Genomic DNA, 18779 nt, shown 5'->3' with positions numbered 1-18779 from the left:
TGCCAATATAATTACTATTCATGTAATATACTATTTATTTAAGTAAATTAGTATTTCTCGGTAAGGGGGGGGAAAAGCCTATTAGGCATTTAAAACGAAACTAGGCGTGGGTTGAAAGCAGAAATGCAAACTTTCGGATTGCAACGAGTAAAAACTTCTGATGAAACGTCAGGTCAGACATACACGGTCCATCATCACTGATGTTACTGATGTTTAGTTTTATATCCCAGACTTTCCCTCCGTATTCGGTGCTCCCCCCCCCCCCACCTTCCCCGAAGTAGCCGGAAGTGAAGTCCGCATGCGCCTCGACCGCGCTGGTCTTCCTATGTACAACGCAGTAAGCGGAGGCTGGCGTCCGGCGGGCGGAGCTTAACCGGGGCGTTTGCCGTGCGCGCGGAGATCTCCGGCGGAGCGTGCGGGGTTGCTTGGTAACCCCCATTGAGGATCGGAGAGCGTGATCTGGGTGAGAAGGAGATCGCGGGCCGGAAGGGCGGACGCGCTTGCCTATATGGCTTAGGTGGGCTGGAGAGCATAAAATGCTGATGGACATTTGCCCATGGCCCTTGGGCAGCCCTGCGTTTTCAGCCAGCTGTGCTTGCAAGGTAAGATCTGATGTTTGTTTCCTTTGAAGCAGAGGTGACGCGTTCCAGGCAGAACCTCATGTTTCTTTCGCAATGGCAACTTCCCCTCTTTAAAGAGAGGCTGTTGTGTTCCGGCTCTGCTGTCCCGAATCCCTAAATCCTCCTGTGCCTTCAGAAATCCCCTCCCCGCCATTTCTCTCTATTTTGCGCTTACTGTTTGAAGGCTGCAAAACCGAGCAAGGTTCTTTTTTAGACCGACTTCCTGCCGATGGTAGACTTACACTTAACTGAATCGTTATGTTTCGTTTGGCTATCCCTTTCATGATTATTTTAATCTCTTACACTCAAAGACTTGGCCAAGTCAATGCCCGAGACTAATAGCGCAATCCTTTATAAATATTTACTTGGAAGTAAGCCCAATTGAGCTCCGTTGTGCTTTCTACTAAGTAGACATACTGTATATGGGATCGCACTCTTTCAAGTACAAGATAGGTGTACACTGCCTGGTGTAAAAATACACAAGCTTCTGTGTTACATGGAACTCTTTATTCAGATTTATTGCAACTCTGGAGTTTGGAGTACAGTAGTGCTGCATAAATGTTGCCACGAGAATGAAACACTGTTTTTGAGAGAGTCTTCCAGTATGACCTAGGAAGTGGTTGATGTAGCCCATCTGCCCTACTTTTTATCTAGATGTATTCATTTGGTATAGATCAGGCAGCTTGGCTTTGTTGTCTATGGATGGATAGCGAGTATCTAAGTAATCATTCTCTCCCCAGTTCATAAATCATAATGGTTTGGAATTGCTTTCCTCCTTTTCAATGCAATGTTTACTTTGTAGCAAAAATGGTAAATTTGCCTGATGAAGAGCTTTGTGTAACTTTGAACCTTACGTCTCCTACAGAGCCAGGCCCATAATAATAAAGCCTGCTAAACAAAGCACAAAAGAAATATAAGAGGTATTACGAAATAATTGTTTATTATTAGAAATTGAGGTTTAAGCAGAATGTGGATTATGCTAGGATTCATTTTTTACATGCATAGATGTGACCTAGAGGTAACAGACCAAATACTGATTGGGGTGAGCGGGTTAGTCATTTATTATATTGGAAATGATTAATAATTTCAAATTTGAACTTTAAGTATTTTGTGGTTTTAGGGATTAACCATGAAATTTTATTATTTTATCTTGCATAATATTTTCTCAATTATATCTAAATTCCTAGTGGTAACAACCTAAATGAACTCTCACTTTTTCTTCTTCTCTTGAAAGATTCTCCATCATCTAAATGGCTGCCAGTTGAGCTATTTGCTCTGATACCTAAAGAAAGCATCAGACTAACTAATGTAAGTTAACTTATACTGCCTTTAGCATTTTTGACTTGCAGTCTGTTGATCAGTTCTGGGCTACTCCAGTTCAAATGATAGTTTTATTAAAGCAAATAAACTGCAAATTATATTTATCTCCAAAATGCACCTCTTTTGTGATTTTGATAATATGCCATTTTTATTTGTTAGTTTTAATTAAATAATGGATTAATCTGATAAGGCACATTATTAATTAAAACATGTTTAGTTTATAACAACCATGATAAGACTTAAAGCACAATCCTATACATTTAGAAGATGTCTCACTTTGTCCAATGTGCTTGCTTTGCAGATTCTAATGTGTTTAGGACTGCAGCTTAAAAGTTACCTAGGAATGACAGTGCAATTCTGTGCATGCATACATAGAAAAGTTAAGTCCCATTGTTTTCTATGGGATGTGCTCTCATGGAGAGCACATAGTAGTGGTGGGGAACTTGTGGCCCTTCAGATGGAACTGGACTAACATTGGCCCCAGCACACATGACCAATAGTCCAGAATGGTGGAAGTTTTAGTCCAGCAACATCTGGAAGCCTACAGCTTTCCCACGGCATGTATAGTGGCACTTACTTCTGAGTAGACATGTACAGGATTGCTCTCTCACTATTTTTTGATGTGCTTCTAGTGCTTCATATACGTTGTCTTGGTCTTACAGGAACTGTGTAAAGTAGACCATTGTTATTTCCATATTATAGAGCTAAAGTAGTGAAGATACCAGACAAGTTCAAGGTTGAACTGTAGGTTGCATCATGGACTTGCAACATGCTTTAAGGACTGCCCAGTGGCAAATCATAGGCTTTGTTTAATTTACGTGTCTCTGATGAATGGTGAAGTTAAATTTAGAAGTTGGTCATAATAAAGCTCATCTTACAAAGACTTGAGACTGATAATATTTTTTTACAATAATGTTTCAGGAATCAACCATGTCCGTTGGGAAAAGTTTACAAAATGATCTCTCCAGAAGGGTAACTCTGTTGTGAATTTTTTTTTTTAACTACCATGAAAATACTGTGACTTGAGCCTTGGTTCCTTATGTTGACATTTTGGCCTGCTCAGAAATGTTTTTTGCATTTTCGAGAAAAAACGTGTCCCAGAAATTGAGCTTACTTCTGCTGGTGTTTGGTTTTATCTGGGGCATAATGTTACTGCGCTACACCTTTCAGCATCCAAGGCAGCAGAGCAGTGCTGAATTGCGTGAACAAATACTTGACTTAAGTAAAAGATATGTTAGAGCACTGGCGGAAGAAAACAAGAATATCATGAATGGTGGTAATGGAGTCTCGATGGCAGGATACGGTAAGACATAATAAACTTTCTTTGAGGTCATGACTCTATTTAACTCTTAATTTTAGAATTATGAAATGCAATACCAAGCATACTTTCAAAAGTTCTTATTTATTTTGTAGAACTATTATCTAATAATTAACAGGGAAACTGTTATGGAAACGATCAAGGCTATGAAATCCCACATTCAGCTGAGGTTAAGAAATGCACAGTGTTTTATATCCTCGAGAAAAGTCATTGGTTTATTGAGGGTATTAGGATACACATAATATTCATTCGTATATGAATTATATATCCATATTTTGGAGTCCTAGAAAATGCCACACCTGGAAAGGTTTAACAGAAGTAGTAAAGGTATCAAATTGGAAAAAAACTAGAAATGGCTAGGTATATAATTTTGAAAACTGTACACTGTAGAATACGGTGGTACCTTGGTTCTTGAACTTAATCTGTTCTTCCTGCACTCAAGTGGAAGCTGTGGAAGCCACGTCGGATGTTCAGCTTCCAAAAAACGTTTGCAAACTGGAACACTTACTTCTGGGTTCATGGCGTTCGGGAGCCAATTTGTTTGGGAGCCAAGCTGTTCGGGACAAAGGTACCACTGTATCAGAATTAGAGAGCAGCTGGTAGAAATCAATGCATATGTTAAAACACAGTCATTCTTTTTATATGCTATGCACAATATTTCCTAGAACTCACTACCAGTGGTGTGGATAACAACAAGAAGAAAAAAACAAAGAGAGATGGCTAGTTCTGTGCCAGCTGGACTGAATGAAATGAGAAAGAATAAGAAATCCATTCTCTGTGTGACTGTTTCTGAAGAAAAAACCTAGATGAAATAAATAAATAAATAATCAATATAACCAGATATATTATTCAATGCCTAAATGCACTAATTGGAAAGGGGTGGGTCTAGGACCAATAAAACAAAAATTTGGTTGTGGGGGGACTTGCATCTCCCTTTATAATTCCTGTTCTTCAGCTATTTTGGCACAGTAAATCACTGAGCCTCTTGGGCTTGCCGATCAGAAGGTCGGCGGTTCAAATCCCTGTGATGGAGTGAGCTCCCGTTGCTCTGTCCCACCTCCTGCCAACCTAGCAGTTCGAAAGCAGCTTGTGCAAGTAGATAAATAGGTACCGCTGCGGTGGGAAGGTAAACAGCGTTTCTGTGCGCTGTGGTTTCTGTCATGGTGTCCTGTTTCACCAGAAGCGGTTTAGTCATGCTGGCCACATGACCCAGAAAGCTGTCTGTGGACAAACGCCGGCTCCCTCGGCCTGAAAGCGAGATGAGCACTGCAACCCCATAGTTGCCCTTCACTGGATTTGACTGTCCAGGGGTCCTTTACCTTTAGTATGAGCACCTATGCTTCTTTTACTATCAATAGTTCCACTGTGGAGTGCAAAATAGACAGGATTCCTTTCTGTGTTTCTGTTTTTTCTCTAGCTGATCTAAAACGAACGATCGCAGTTCTTCTAGATGACATCTTGCAACGCTTGGTCAAACTGGAAAACAAGGTTGATTACATGGTTGTAAATGGCTCAGCAACAAATACTACAAATGGGAACTTGATGCCAGCAACTACAAGCAAACGGGTAAACAAAGTGATTCTGACTCGTGTCTAGTTCTGTTACAATAGGAAAAAAACACAACCAATGGTTGGCATGGAGGTCTGCATCCTGTTGCAACAGGAAACGCTGAATACAGTTCTAACTTCTTTTATATCAAGTTCTAAAACCTTTTAAACATAGTTCTTTCATAAAATAACACTGTACAACATCTTATTTAAAAGAGATGCTGGAAACATAGCTAGTGTAGTAAGACAAGTAGATAATGTGTACATCCATATGTGAGGTTCTATGATAATCATGGAGATTATGATCATGAAAAAGAGGTAGATTTAATATCTAAATATCTATTTAAATATAAATCTAACATATCTTTGGAAATTTTAGCTTAATCTTGTGATCTGGTTTACTAATGCATAGCAATGAAGGATAATATGAGCCTTTAATATGAGTGCTGGAAATTTATGTATGTGTAAAGTATATTTTAACATCACCTTTGGCTGAATAGTTTCTACAATTGATATCATGTTGTGGATAACATCCTAAAATGGTGATCCAAAGAATGTCTTTTATTTGCACTATCTGTGAAATAGCTAGAGAGAATGTATTAAAAATACTATTGTTTGTAAAAGCTTAAAAGGGCGACCTGCCCAAGTGCACACACACTTGCTACAGAATTAGGACGCTTAGATGATCAAAGATAATCTGTGATGGTACATAGCTGTTAACAATAAATAAATGTATGTATTTAGCAACTGAAGATAAAAACCTTAAGTGATAGAAGCCACACTTACCAGGTATTGAACACTGCTAGCTTTTCGTCCATTGTTTTTTTGGTGAATATTTGAGTATCCTACAGCCTATGATGAATGTAACACTAGCTCTTAAGTTACTCTTTTTAAAGAAAACCAAGAGTGACAAGCTGAATTTAGATGAAGGGAAGCAAGACACCTTGATACTTACTGAAAAGATGAGCTAGAGGAGTACAGTCTCTCAGGCACTGCTGCTTTGCAATGGCCTTTTGAATGAGTGTTGGTTGTGAAACAGTAGTAAATCCTGGTGGATTTGAACCCGAGCTCTTCCATGGTGGACTTTAAATTGAGTGGGAGCAAAGGTGAACATTGCCTTATATCCATGTTAGCCTTATAGCAGAGAATTTGCAGCAAGAGTACACTATGTTACACAGTGTGCTTTTTGTATCCTAAATTATAAAAATGAAGTGCCAGTCTTGAGTTTTTGCATCTATACGGAATGATCTCTAAAGGGTTTGTTTTGGTATTTTATGCTTAAAATATGCTGTGTAGGGTTTTTTTTGTTTTTTTAAAAGAACTTTTATTTAAAGGGAGAACAAGATTTGCGGTGCTAGATTATATACCGTCCTGAATTATTATCCCTGCAGATGATTATAGCATCTGGATAGAATAAAATAAATAAAGTGAAATATATGGTCAAAGGTTTTGAGCGTCCAGTAAGTTCTTATCCTCAGTAGGAGTGTATTCATGATTTTGTACAAAATGAAAATCTGTGGTTGCTTTCTACATGTTTTAAATGGCTTTCCTTTTAACTGTCACATATCACAGGCTAGACTTAATAAATAAAAACAGTAATGGTATATTCTATTCTACTCAGAAGTAAACCTAGGAATAATCCTTGCTAAACTCAGCGAGGCTAGCTTTGGAGTACAGTGGTACCTCGGGTTACATGCGCTTTAGGTTACATATGCTTCTGGTTATAGACTCTGCTAACCCAGAAATAGTGCTTCAGGTTAAGAACTTTGCTTCAGGGTGAGAACAGAAATCATGCTCCGGCGGCGCAGTGGCAGCAGGAGGCCCCATTAGCTAAAGTGGTGCTTCAGGTTAAGAACAGTTTCAGGTTAAGTACGGACCTCTGGAATGAATTAAGTACTTAACCCGAGGTACTACTGTATACATTTCACAGGATTATATCATAAGGCTACATTCCTGAGCACATACATTTCTATGCCTCCTGAAACTTTTTTTGGTCAGTAAATTTAATTGGGACTTGATTCAAAGTACATTTTCACAAGCTACGGGACAGTCTATCCCTTAACATGAGGATAAGGGAACATACAAGAATCCTTGGGTTACATTATGTAATGAGTCTACCCATTTATCTACCGCCTTTGAAAATTTGATGCAGAATTTCTCTTTGCTGTGTGACATTCTCCACTAGTCATATACAGGAGCAGACCTGACGGATCAAGGCCAAACGCCCATCTAGTCTAGAATTCTTTTCTCATATTGCTCAGCCAGATGCCTATGGAAAGTCTGTAAGGAGGTTTTGAGTGCCATTGTACTCTTTCCCACTAGTGATTCCGAAAGTATGCTATACAACATTGGATGTAGATGATAGCTAGTAGCCATTTGAAGCTTTATTCTTCATGAATTTGTCTAATTCTCCAAGTTAGTGGCTGTTATCACATATTGTGGGGTGAATTCTGTAGTTTATGCATGGGATGAAGAAGCACTTTATTTCATCTGTCCTAAATCTTGCAGCATTCAGCTACATTAAATAATAATAACAATAATAATAAATACTGGGCTGCTCCCAACAGAATATTAATAATAAAAAAGCGACAACATCAAACATAAAAACTTCCCTAAACAGGGCTGCCTTCAGATGTCTTCTAAAAGTCAGATAGTTGTTTATTTCCTTGACATCTGACGGGAGGGTGGTCCACAGGGCGGGCGCCACCACCGAGAAGGCCCTCTGCCTGGTTTCCTGTAAGCTCACATCTTGCAGGGAGGGAACTGCCAGAAGGCCCTCGGAGCTGGACCTCAGTGTCCAGGCTGAAAGATGGGGGTGGAGATGCCCCTTCAGGTATACTGGGCCGAGGCCTATTATGAGAGAGGGGTTGAACTGGAAGTTAAGAGAACTGTGTGCAAAATAAATACAACACTTTTGTTAAAGTTTTTCACACAGCAACTCTCACACTTGAGGAGGCGAGCTCCTTTTTACTTTAAAAGCAGCTTGTCTTTTCTCCTGGATATGTTACAGAGAAACCTAAACTAATGTTTTGGTTCCGTGTTCTTTCTCTAGCTTTATTTTTTTTTTGCGGGGGGAGGCAATATTATTTGTGTATTAATGAATTGTATGGAGAGCTTAATATAAAAGGTGAAATATCAAAATAATCAAGAGCCATGTCTTCTGCTGTTAGTCTCAACAAATGTAAATAATGAGACATTACTAAATGTTTATAGCGGGACATCGTCACCAGCTCTGCTCCTAGACCTGATCTGGAGTGAAGAATGCTTTCAGGGAGGGCAAGGACAGCCTGAACCAACACTGCCAGTGGCCAGGCAGGAGGGGAACTCTACCCCGGTCCCCTGTGATAATTTTCCTTGCAATCAAGCCAGAGGACACTTTAGTCAAAAATCCCTCACAAAATGGCTACAAGGTTTTTTAGGCTGCAGGGCTTTCTTTCTTTCTTTCTTTCTTTCTTTCTTTCTTTCTTTCTTTCTTTCTCTCTCTCTCTCTCTCTCTCTCTCTCTTTCCAGTGCATAAGGGTGGTAGCAGCTACCTGGAGACACAAGAGGTTGCAAGGCTGAGGGTGTCCAAAAACCATGAGTGAGGGCAGCGAGCTGAGTTCAGATTCCGTTCCTCAGGTCCAAGTGTTTTGCTGTTACCTTGAGAGTTTAAAATTCCAAGTCTGCAGCACAACTGGTGTGTGTTATGTACTAAAGTTCTCACCCTGGGCCAGCAGGGGGATACTGTGGATAGTTCAGGTCCACATATGCAAATAAGGGATCGAAAGTGACATTCAGTGATTGGATAGTTACAGAAAATGGTTACTGTTGCGTTCTAGTAGAGCTCTATATAAGCAGGCTGGCTGAACCCTTCAGTTCAGTTCTGGCCTGGGAATAAACGAGCTGTTTGAAGAATCACTGTGTTGTCTGATATGTTCACCCACAACTTAACAGTGTGAGCCATATTTTAAAATGGATTAAAACACTCTCTCTGTGTATTGATGTAAAAATTGGGGTTTGGCTCTTGCTGCCCCAACTCCCCATGGGATTCCATGGGTCCCCTAAGTCCATGATCGGTCAGAGAAGAATGGATGGAGGCAGGATCCAGCGGAAAGCAAGGCAGATACTTGGTTTTCTGTTGCAACAGAGTTCCCTTCCCGTCCTTCCATGGAGGGAGAGACCCTGAACAAAAGTGTGCAGGAACCTTTTGACATTGCCCAACCCACTTAGCCAAAGAGCTCCCCAAAATCATCACACATACATCATGGGAGGTGGGTCTACAGCAGAAATCGGGTCCGCCAGGATACCCAAGAATGGTCCCTGATTGCATTGCCTGGGCAATCCTTTTGTGATCACTATTACTTTACTTGACCTGAATCCAGGTCACAGGCTCGCCCTATTCATACACAAAGACGCTCTTAAAACAGGATTTGTAAGCGGGGAGTGGGGGGGGGGCGGAGAGAAAACGGGAAGGCTTTCCCCATTTGCCTCCCTTAACCGCAGAGGAATACAGTATTTGAGGTCAAAATGGCTTCAGGATTGCTCTCAAGACACATGGTTTATATAGTCAGATACGTGTGCATTTATGAATATTTATATTTGGGGCCTTAGGATTGCATATAATAATAATATTAAACTGGGTTAAGTTCGAACTATCGAGGGGGAGTTAGCGAGGCGTGAGTTCTCACCCCGCCAGCAAAAAGCAAAAGCCGCCTCCGAAAGGCGCGCTTAGAACCGTCGCTTAGAGACCCAACAAACAGCGAGGGTTGGCGAAGCAGCCGCCTCTCCCGGTGGCGGGGAAGGGAAAGGGAAGGGCCGCCTCTTTGTCTCCCGCGAGGGCCTTCAGTCCTCGCCGCCGCGTGTCTCCCTCTTTCGGTAAGGAAATCCGGCCGCGGGGACGGCTCACCCCGGCGCCGGCCCCGGCCATGGAGCGGCTGACTTTGCACCCGGGGGCCGCCGCGGCCATAGACGAATACCTGGAATACACGAGGTGAGCGGGACCGAGGGGGGCGAAAGGCCGCCGGGGGGAGGGAGGAGGGGATCGCTTGCGGCGATCGCCACTGCGTAGGTAGCGGGCCGAGGAGACGGGACGCTCCGCTCAGGTCTTCTCCACTTTTTGCTGGGGCTCGAAGTCTTTTCGCTCGGAAAACCCAAAACTCACGAGGGGCCCTCTGAGCATGTGCAAAGGGCACGTCCTTCACCCCGAGCAACCTAAAGGACCGTCTTTCCGCACAGATCCTGGCAACCTGCCTTCTTCACTACTAAGCGTGATACTCCTGAGCGATGCGCCGGCTAGGCATGGTTTTATTGTTTTATCTCTTTGTAAGACGCTTTGAGGTTTTTTCTTCCCCCCCACAATCAGTCAGCGAGCAAAACACATAAGAGAGCTGTCCGTGGGGTACCAGTCTTGCTTTAACAAGGTGGGTGTCTTTAACAGGGCTAGCCTCCGATTGTTAAGAATTTGAAAGAATATTTAATCCAACCGAATCTAATTGTGGTGAGTTGAAATCGATTATAGGTCTTACTTTAAGGTGTGAGTGACTAGGTCCTAGGATATGAAGTCGTATGGTATACATGTTTAAACTTTATGATTTATAGTCTTTTTAAAGAATGAAGCCCTCAACTGCTTCCTCCAGTTAGAGGCAGTTAAATGGGAATGTTCCATGAAACATGCTGAGGACCGTAGCACTGTTTCGATGTTGGGACATAGATATTAGCAGAAATAGAACACCCGGCAAACATTTTCTCGTCTAGGCTTTCCAAAATTGTCTCTTCACTTTCTTCTGTCTCCCAAGCCACAGCCATTTCAACAGTCTTCATTTTTGTATGTGTGTTATCAGAACATCGATGTTTGTAATTAAGCATGCAATGCTTCTTCGTAGAATTGTAGGCGAAGATGATGGAGGGAAACTTTTTACTCCGGAAGAATATGAAAAGTACAAGAAAAAAATGTTACCTATACGGTTACAAAACAGACTGTTTGTGAGCTGGAGATCACCAACTGGCATGGACTGCAAACTTGTGGGCCCCGAAACCCCATGTTTTTGTACTCACAGGTGAGGCATTCTGTGCCCTACATAGACATTTCCTGTTCAACGGAAGTATTTTTTTGTTGTGCAGTTAGCTTGAGAACTTATGGCTTGCAAAGCTTTAGGAAGCATTTATTTTTATTTATTAAATTACTGTACCGCCTTTCATCCAAGGATCACAGGGCGGTTTAGAATATTTCTTAGATCAGGAAAATTGTTTCATAATATTCCATATAAATGATAAAGGCATCAAAAATGGAAAAGAAAGAGCACTTTCAGGTTGAGTTTGAAGTACCTTGGGATGACATTCAAAGGTATATTCCAAATAATTTGAATGGTAGGTTCCCTCGTCAGGTCTACAGATTTAAGCGTCTAAATATTTTACTGGGATTCCCCCTCTGCCATGGTCCACATAATGCTAAGCTACGGTTTATAGACAATTGCTTACTAAATAATGGTTTAACACGAATTTCCAGCCCAGCACCTTAACCATGGTTTATTAACCACAAACAAACCATGCTTGTAAGCCACAGTTTGTTATTGGTTTATAAACCTTGGTTAGCATTACCGATGGCTTTAACCTTACAATGCGCCTTCATTTCCCCCCTGGCACATGTAATGTTCAGACTTATTTCAGTCATGGCTTTGAAGAAGCAGCAATAATTTTTCTCGGCAAGACTAGCACACAGTAAAAGACTGACTCACTACCATAGAAATTTTCTATGTGCCAGAAGATTCGAGAGAGAGGCTGGGTTGGTGGCAACCTCAATCAAGTGGTTTATTGAACCTGGTCCCATTCATAAAAGATTGGGACATGATTGCTTAGAATAATATTTTTTAAATAGTTCAACTGTTGCCTGGGGACAGCCATTCCAGCAGTGGGACAGCGGAGAAGCAGGGCTCACTCAATCAGTTCTGCTGTGACATGCCACCTCCATCAGGTCTCCCCATCCCTTCAACCATCATCTGGGAGTAGCCATTCCACCAGGCTGCCTCAGTGGGAGAGACAGGAAGCCGGGCTCATCGCACCTGCTTTGTTAGAGGCCCCACTCCACCTCCTGCCTCTAAACTGTGCCAGCTGCTCAATATAGGAACAGCCGTCTAGAAATTAATGCCTGAGTTTTATTTCCCTTTTTCCTCCTTGTCCTTTCCCACTTGTGCAATGTATTTAAAATGATAATAATAATAATAATAATAATAATAATAATAATAATAATAATAATAATAAAGTAGGGCGTGCCTTGTTTTGATTTCATGTATGCCGCTCTGGGTCTGCGTTTTTGCCTGAAGAGTAGGGTGCAAATTCTCTAAATAAATGATAAATAAATAAAGCATATGATCACTGAATAGTATGTTTACATTTCCCTTCCCCCAGGTATAAACAACACAAAACAGACTTTGAAGAGATCCCAAAGGAACGTCCTATTTCTTTACCCTGTCGGGTGGGCCATTGCCCATGCAAATCTTATAACTTCATTCCTCTCAATGGGACTCAGCCCATCCGCTGTAGATGTAAGCACTTTGCTGATCAGCACAGTGCGGCATCTGGGTTTCCATGCAATACATGTAAGTGAGTTTTGCATAAATAAGCATGTCATATGTAAGTGTAGCAGCTTTTCATTACACAGATATGTCCCTTGAGGCATTGTGTGATACTATAAAAAGGTAAAGGTACCCCTGCCCGTACGGGGCAGTCTTGACAGACTCTAGGATTGTGCGCCCATCTCACTCAAGAGGCCGGGGGCCAGCGCTGTCCGGAGACACTTCCGGGTCACGTGGCCAGCGTGACATCGCTGCTCTGGCGAGCCAGAGCTGCACACGGAAACGCCGTTTACCTTCCCGCTAGTAAGCGGCCCCTATTTATCTACTTGCACCCGGGAGTGCTTTCGAACTGCTAGGTTGGCAGGCGCTGGGACCGAACAACGGGAGCGCACCCCGCTGCGGGGATTCAAACCGCCTACCTTTTGATCGGCAAGCCCTAGGCGCTGAGGCTTTTACCCACAGCGCCACCCGTGTCCCTTATAGTATAACTATGTATATTTGTAGGTGTGGAGAGTACTAATGAAAATGTTCTGGCTTCTGTAACTAGAAAACTCATATTCAGCATGCAAGCTCAACATTGTATTTCACATTCCAAATCTGGTTAATTTGCATACTATTAAACCATTTCCTGATTGATACTACTTCCGTATCTGGGAGTCTGAACATGGGCTTTTTGAAGGATACTTTTTCTACCCCTGGCAGCTTTCTGTATAACTAGAGTCCACTTGAACATTATTGTTTAAATATGTTTCATTGTACCGGTAGAATAAATAGTATTTATGATCGCCGAATATTGTAGGCCTTAGATTTACCGGTACACCATGTCTGCCCTGGACTCAAAGAATACACTTACGCATCCTATTAAGCTATTTCCAGCTGTAGCAATTGTTTGTGTAGTCGGTGCTACAGAGAGGAAATATTCAAACAAAACTGCCACTGAGTGAATGAGAGTCAAATATTTTGGTCTATCTGATGCTGTCTTAAAATGTTTTGAATTAGGTTCCAAATGTTCAGGGTTTCACAGTTGCTTTACTTGTGGATGTGGGCAGCCAACATATGCTCATGAAACAGTAGTGGAAACAAAAGAGGAACGCTTAGCCCAAGGAAAACCAGTAGGGCAAGATGTCCCATATGCCGCCATGGGAGGACTAACTGGCTTTAGTTCACTAGCAGAAGGATACATGAGACTTGATGACAGTGGGATAGGTAAGAATCGGGGGACTTGAAATGAAAAATTGAATTCACATCTATCTGTTTTTTGCTTTATTGATCGTTCCAAAGTGTATCGGATAATTTAACCAGATTGCAACGCCTATGTAGTCTTAAATTATAAATATAGGTGCAGAGGTACCAATCCGGTAGTCTGATGCCCCACAAAATGAATGGTATGTTTTTCCTAGCAATGTGCAGTTGGATAGACAAGGTCAGCACCATGGGATTTCACCTGTGGTACCCCTCAAGCCTTGGCCTTACTGCCATGCAGTTTAACATTCATATGAAGCCATTGGCAGAGATAATTTGGAGCTTTGAAGTTGGGTGTGGCCAAATCTATGGGTGGTATTCAACTAAATTTTACTCATTGTGGACCTCTTGACATTGATAGACTTAATTTAGATGTCTTAATTTATTTCAAAAATTTGAGTAAAACCTGGTTGACTACCACTCTCTTGGAATTTTAACCCTTATCAGTTTGGAAGCTGGGGACAAGTGATAAAGTAAAATAATAAATAACCTGAAACTGATTCCAAAGAAAACAAGTTCTCATGGGGGACTTGCTGTGTCTTTTTTGGGTAAAGTACTATTCATCCTAGCAAAACAGGTACAGATCCATGGATTTCTCCTAAGCCTACTTTGTCCTGGAAAAGCAGATAATGGGACTCGTGAAGAGTGCATTTTTATCATGGGTAGGCAAACTGAGGCCTGGGGGCCGGAACCGGCCCATTCGCCTTCTAAATCCGGTCCGCGGACGGTCCAGGAATCAGCGTGTTTTTACATGAGTAGAATGCGTCCTTTTATTTAAAATGAATCTCTGGGTCATTTTTAGGGCCTGCCTGGTGTTTTTACATGAGTAGAATGTGTGCTTTTATTTAAAATGCATCTCTGGGTTATTTGTGGGGCATAGGAATTTGTTCATTTTTTTCCTTCAAAATATAGTGCGGCCCACCACAAGGTCTGAGGGACAGTGGACCAGCCCCCTGCTGAAAAAGTTTGCTGACCCCTGATTTTATCATTTGTATCTGTTGCAAGGGCTCTGACGCAGAGGGGGTCTTGTCATCAGTGGCGTAGCGTGGGGGGTGCAGGGGGGGCCGGCCGCACCGGGCGCAACATCTGGGGGGGGCGCTCACACTCGCAGCTCTCTGCCCCTACCTGGCTCACTTACTCTCTCTCACTGCAGTGCTGGCTGTGCGAATCCAATCCGAGCTGCCGGGTCGCCGCCCACTGTGGAGGGGAGGGTGCCAGGCGTGCGGTGTGGTGCGGAGAGAGAGCGAGGGACTATCTGGGGGAGGGACAGTGCAGTGGGGGGGGGGCGCAAATTACTTGCCTTGCCCCGGGTTGGGGGCGCAAATTACTTGCCTTGCCCCGGGTGCTGAAAACCCACGCTACGCCACTGCTTGTCATTCTTACCCACATTTTTGTAGCCTTGAGGATTGACTGTAGTACAGGGAGCTGTATCTGAAGATGACTTAGAAACTATAGCAGCAGGATGTTGCCCCCTTCTTCCTAAATAAATACAAAGTTAGGAATCCTGGCCCATTTCGTAGCAACTATCATGACTGGCCATGCTCTTCCAGGCCTAATGTGATTGGTGATTTCTTTTAAAACGCTGCATAGCCTGTGACCAAAATAGTAGAGCTCCTCCCTGCACAATTTATAACCCCCCCCCCATTTCAAATGACCCCAGGGTGGAATTGCACATGAAACAATATAATAATTAAATGCTGAATACCACCACCAACAAAATAGGAAACATCAGCGGCAAATTAACAGAACATAGGCAGACAGCAAGTGATAAAATCTGAGCCATGGGCATATTACACTTAGCTCCTTCTAAAGCCAAAGTAATAAATCTGGCACACACCCGTTTTCGTTATGCTTTTATCTATATTTTCAAACATTTGTTTTAATTTAATAACAAGTATAATTCTAAAATGCTCAGTGTTTTTTAATGAGACCAATAACTGGTCTTCAATTCAGGGTGCCATTTTCTATCTCCGTGGTAGATCACCACATTTCTTTTTCAAGACTAGCTTTGTTGGACTTGCTACTTGTTCGTCTTACTGAATCAGCAACATTTTTAATTTGTTTTTCATCGGTGGCTGCAATTTTTCATGTTTCTGGTTAATTTGGATTTCTTTTCCCTAAACTGCTGGTTTCATTTTAAGGAGCACCTTCCATCGAGTTCCTAGAATCTCCTGTAACCAACATGGATCACCCCTTCCTAAAAGCATTGCAGGGACCTTCTAGTTCCACGCAAGGACGTCCCCAGTTAACAGATGGTAATGGAATTACTTTTCTTTCTTTAAGTAGTCAATGTGTTACCTGATTAAATACACTGTGAGCAGCTGAATAAATGCGGCCTTTCCAGATACGTGACCTAGCATCAGTGATGGTGTAATGGTTGCAGCCTTTAGGGGATTTAAGTTTAGCACACATTTAAAATGTGCAAATTCAACAGAAAAAAAAAAAAACTCCAGTCACTCTAGGCAGAGCGTAATGAACACTTGGTAGGGTACTCTGGCAGAGAGCAAGGGGGTGTATGTGATCTTCTGAGGACTGGGAAGTACATAATACAGTTCCTGTGTTCTGACAACTAGAATAAGCTTCCTTCCAGGATTCCCTGTACAGTTGGAGTCCAGGGAGTTGATGGAAGAGGAGAGGGAGATGACAGAGGGTCTGAGAGAAACTACTATGTCCAGTAGGGATGCGGGTGGTGCTGTAGTCTAAACCACTGAGCCTCTTGGGCTTGCCGATCAGAAGGTCAGCGGTTTGAATCTGCTCAATGGGGTGAGCTGCCATTACTCTGTCCCAACTCCTGCCAACCTAGCAGTTCAAAAGCACACCAGTGCAAGTAGATAAATAAGTATCGCTGCAGCGGGAAGGTAAACAGTGTTTCCGTGTGCTCTGGCTTCCGTCACAGTGTCCTGTTGTGCCAGAAGTGGTTTAGTCATGGTGGCCACATGACCCAGATAGCTGTCTGTGGACAAACGCCGGCTCCCTTGGCCTGAAAGAGAGATGAGCGCCGCAACCCCATAGCTGCCTTTGACTGAACTTAGCCATCCAGGGGGTCCTTTACCTTTACCTTTTTTACCTTACCATGTCTGGTGTTAAACTTGGGATACATTTTCTCATGGATGCTGTTCCTATAAATAGGCATTTGAGGTGGGCTGATGCATTTGCTAGTATGTTTTGGTTTGATGTACTAAGGATTGAACAATGAGGGCAAGTCAAAAGCAGGAGTGAACCTTATTTACACATATTCTCTTGTCAAACAAGCTGATTCAAGATGGTAGTTATCTTTTCAATTTCATGTGCTGGCAAGTGTGATTACAGGAGAGATTAGAGGTGCTAAGCATGTTTATTTGGTTGTAAGTTCAATTGATTTCAGTGAGCCTTGCTTTCCAGTAAGTATGCTTACAAAATTCTAATGAAATGAATTTTTAATACATTCTGATCTGAGAAGCTCTGGAACAAGAGATGATATCCACTTGAGCCATACTCAACAGAGAAGACCCCTTGATCTACTTGAGTATGACTAACATTTGATATTGCCCAGATACAGTTCTAGAATTTATCTAATTAAAAGTATGTTGCTTTTAAGAAGGTGCCAGTACAGCAATGCAAGTTGCCTCTTTAAGAAAACCTGACGAAGATGACATGGCTTATTTTGAAAGACAGTATCAGGAACGGGTAAGACATTGCATACGTAGTTTAAAGCAAAAGCATTTCTTTAAAGCTGAAGATAATTCGCTTTTGCTGAATGTGAGACATTTTTAATTTCTATATAACTTTGTTAAAATACTTTAGGGCATTATATTGGTATCTCAGAATCAAATGTGGTTGTAGAGAAGGAAGTATCAGGTTTCTCATAATTTATTAAGTGATAGAAATTTAAGCAGATAAACACCGCAAACTGGTCAAATGGATTTACCGAGAGCAATGATTTCCTGTGGTAAGTTTGCTTAGTATTGGCTTGCGGTGACGCAGAGGTGGGCTTTTTCCCTGGTGGCTCTGGTATTGTGGCATAATTTCCCTGCTGAAATATGAGAGGCCTCCTCTGTCTTGGCCTTCCACCAGCTTTTGAAGACAAACCTGCTTACCCAAGCATTCACTTGATCTCTTGGCCAGAGCCTGTTGTTTTAATTGCTGTGCTGTTTTAAGGGAATTGTTTTATTGTATATTTTAATTATGGTGTCTTTTTTTAAATAGTCTGTATTTCTAACAATGTTGTGCAGTTACGTTTTCATGTTTTGTAAACCATCTGGGCATTAAGCAGCAAATGAATAAATTAATAATAGCAATAATGATTATTTTTTCCTTGTGCTCCCACCATCTCCTATTGCAGTCTCAACATTACAGCGGACCCGTGGGTTACATTGCCTTCGGGTAATGTAACTTTTGGATTTTGCCACACACACATGCGCAGAAGCACTCTACTGTGCCGCGTGTGTGTGCAGAAATGGCGCCTCTAGATGCGGACTTTTTGGGGTACATACGGACCCCCAGAACAAATTAAGTTCGTATCTGGTGGGTCTACTGTACTCCGATCTTGGTTTTGCTTTATAGTGGCCAACCACTTCAACTGTGAAAAGAAGTGGTGAAAAGAAGGAAGAAACCAGAAAGTATATAGCACACCAGAGTGGCTCACAGTGAGAAATGGCATTAATGCTAATAGGGTAGAAAAGTGGCTGGATTTAGGTTGGCTGCAGCTAAGTACAGGCAATGTGATATTTGGCAGGAAAATGAGCCTAGCTCACTCCTTGAAGCTGCTTTGTTTTATAATTGGCTAGGTCTTTAAGTCAAAAGAGTTTATTTTATAAGTGAATGTATTTTAATGTTTTCTTTTTTCTTTTTCATCACAGTTGAAGCAAGAAAAGGCTGCTGCAAAACAGAAAGGAAAGCGTCCAGTGACAAAAAATTCATGATAACCAATAAAACAAAAAAATACATTTTTTATTCATTGTGATTTCTTAGTGTTTAGATACGTTTTCTTTAATGAATTCAGTATGTGAATATTTTTCTATAAGATAATATGTGGTAGTACATCTATTTCTTTCTAGGCATGGAAGCAAAAATAATGTCATCCAACTAGATAGAATATGCCAAGGACAATGGTTTTCTCACTCACATGTTAAGTATCAGCAAAACATGTTTGAATACAGAGATCAAATAATAAAATTATATCCCTGTTCTTTTAGCTGTTTGG

At 41.8% G+C, this 18779-nt stretch overlaps 2 protein-coding genes across 4 annotated transcripts; both read left to right on the top strand.

The window, feature by feature from the left end:
- The first annotated feature begins 312 nt into the window (after positions 1–312).
- On the top strand, positions 313–6250 carry CCDC126 (coiled-coil domain containing 126). 2 transcript variants are annotated; one of them, XM_083405259.1, is made up of 4 exons: positions 313–602; positions 1855–1928; positions 2862–3243; positions 4676–6250. In XM_083405259.1, the coding sequence occupies exons 3-4, from the start codon at positions 3006–3008 to the stop codon at positions 4852–4854; spliced, it is 417 nt and encodes a 138-aa protein (XP_083261385.1). In that variant the 5' UTR covers positions 313–602; positions 1855–1928; positions 2862–3005; the 3' UTR covers positions 4855–6250. The 2 variants fall into 2 exon arrangements, with proteins under 2 accessions (XP_083261385.1, XP_083261386.1); XM_083405260.1 differs by lacking the exon at positions 1855–1928 and having other exon boundaries at positions 330–602.
- A 3044-nt stretch (positions 6251–9294) lies between these two features.
- On the top strand, positions 9295–18522 carry FAM221A (family with sequence similarity 221 member A). Of its 2 annotated transcripts, none has more exons than XM_083405164.1 (7): positions 9295–9774; positions 10667–10840; positions 12189–12379; positions 13355–13561; positions 15739–15852; positions 17175–17263; positions 18436–18522. In XM_083405164.1, exons 1-7 carry the CDS (start codon positions 9710–9712, stop codon positions 18496–18498), a joined length of 903 nt encoding a protein of 300 aa, XP_083261290.1. In that variant the 5' UTR covers positions 9295–9709; the 3' UTR covers positions 18499–18522. The 2 variants fall into 2 exon arrangements, with proteins under 2 accessions (XP_083261290.1, XP_083261291.1); XM_083405165.1 differs by lacking the exon at positions 9295–9774 and adding an exon at positions 9862–10204.
- The last annotated feature ends 257 nt before the right edge of the window (positions 18523–18779 follow it).

Source organism: Podarcis tiliguerta (assembly GCF_965153285.1).
Source record: "Podarcis tiliguerta genome assembly, chromosome: 12".
Classification (NCBI taxonomy): domain Eukaryota; kingdom Metazoa; phylum Chordata; class Lepidosauria; order Squamata; family Lacertidae; genus Podarcis; species Podarcis tiliguerta.
The sequence above is the reverse complement of the archived record's forward strand: the minus strand, read 5'-3'. Positions and strand labels throughout refer to the sequence as shown.

Bases quoted from the DNA above. Each gene is read 5' to 3' on its own strand.
- CCDC126 (XM_083405259.1), top strand. From the start codon at position 3,006: ATGTTTTTTGCATTTTCGAGAAAAAACGTGTCCCAGAAATTGAGCTTA. The intron at 3,244-4,675 runs GTAAGACATAAT...TTTTTTCTCTAG, and splicing joins AGTCTCGATGGCAGGATACG to CTGATCTAAAACGAACGATC.
- FAM221A (XM_083405164.1), top strand. From the start codon at position 9,710: ATGGAGCGGCTGACTTTGCACCCGGGGGCCGCCGCGGCCATAGACGAA. The intron at 12,380-13,354 runs GTAAGTGAGTTT...GTTTTGAATTAG, and splicing joins TGGGTTTCCATGCAATACAT to GTTCCAAATGTTCAGGGTTT. The intron at 13,562-15,738 runs GTAAGAATCGGG...TTTCATTTTAAG, and splicing joins ACTTGATGACAGTGGGATAG to GAGCACCTTCCATCGAGTTC.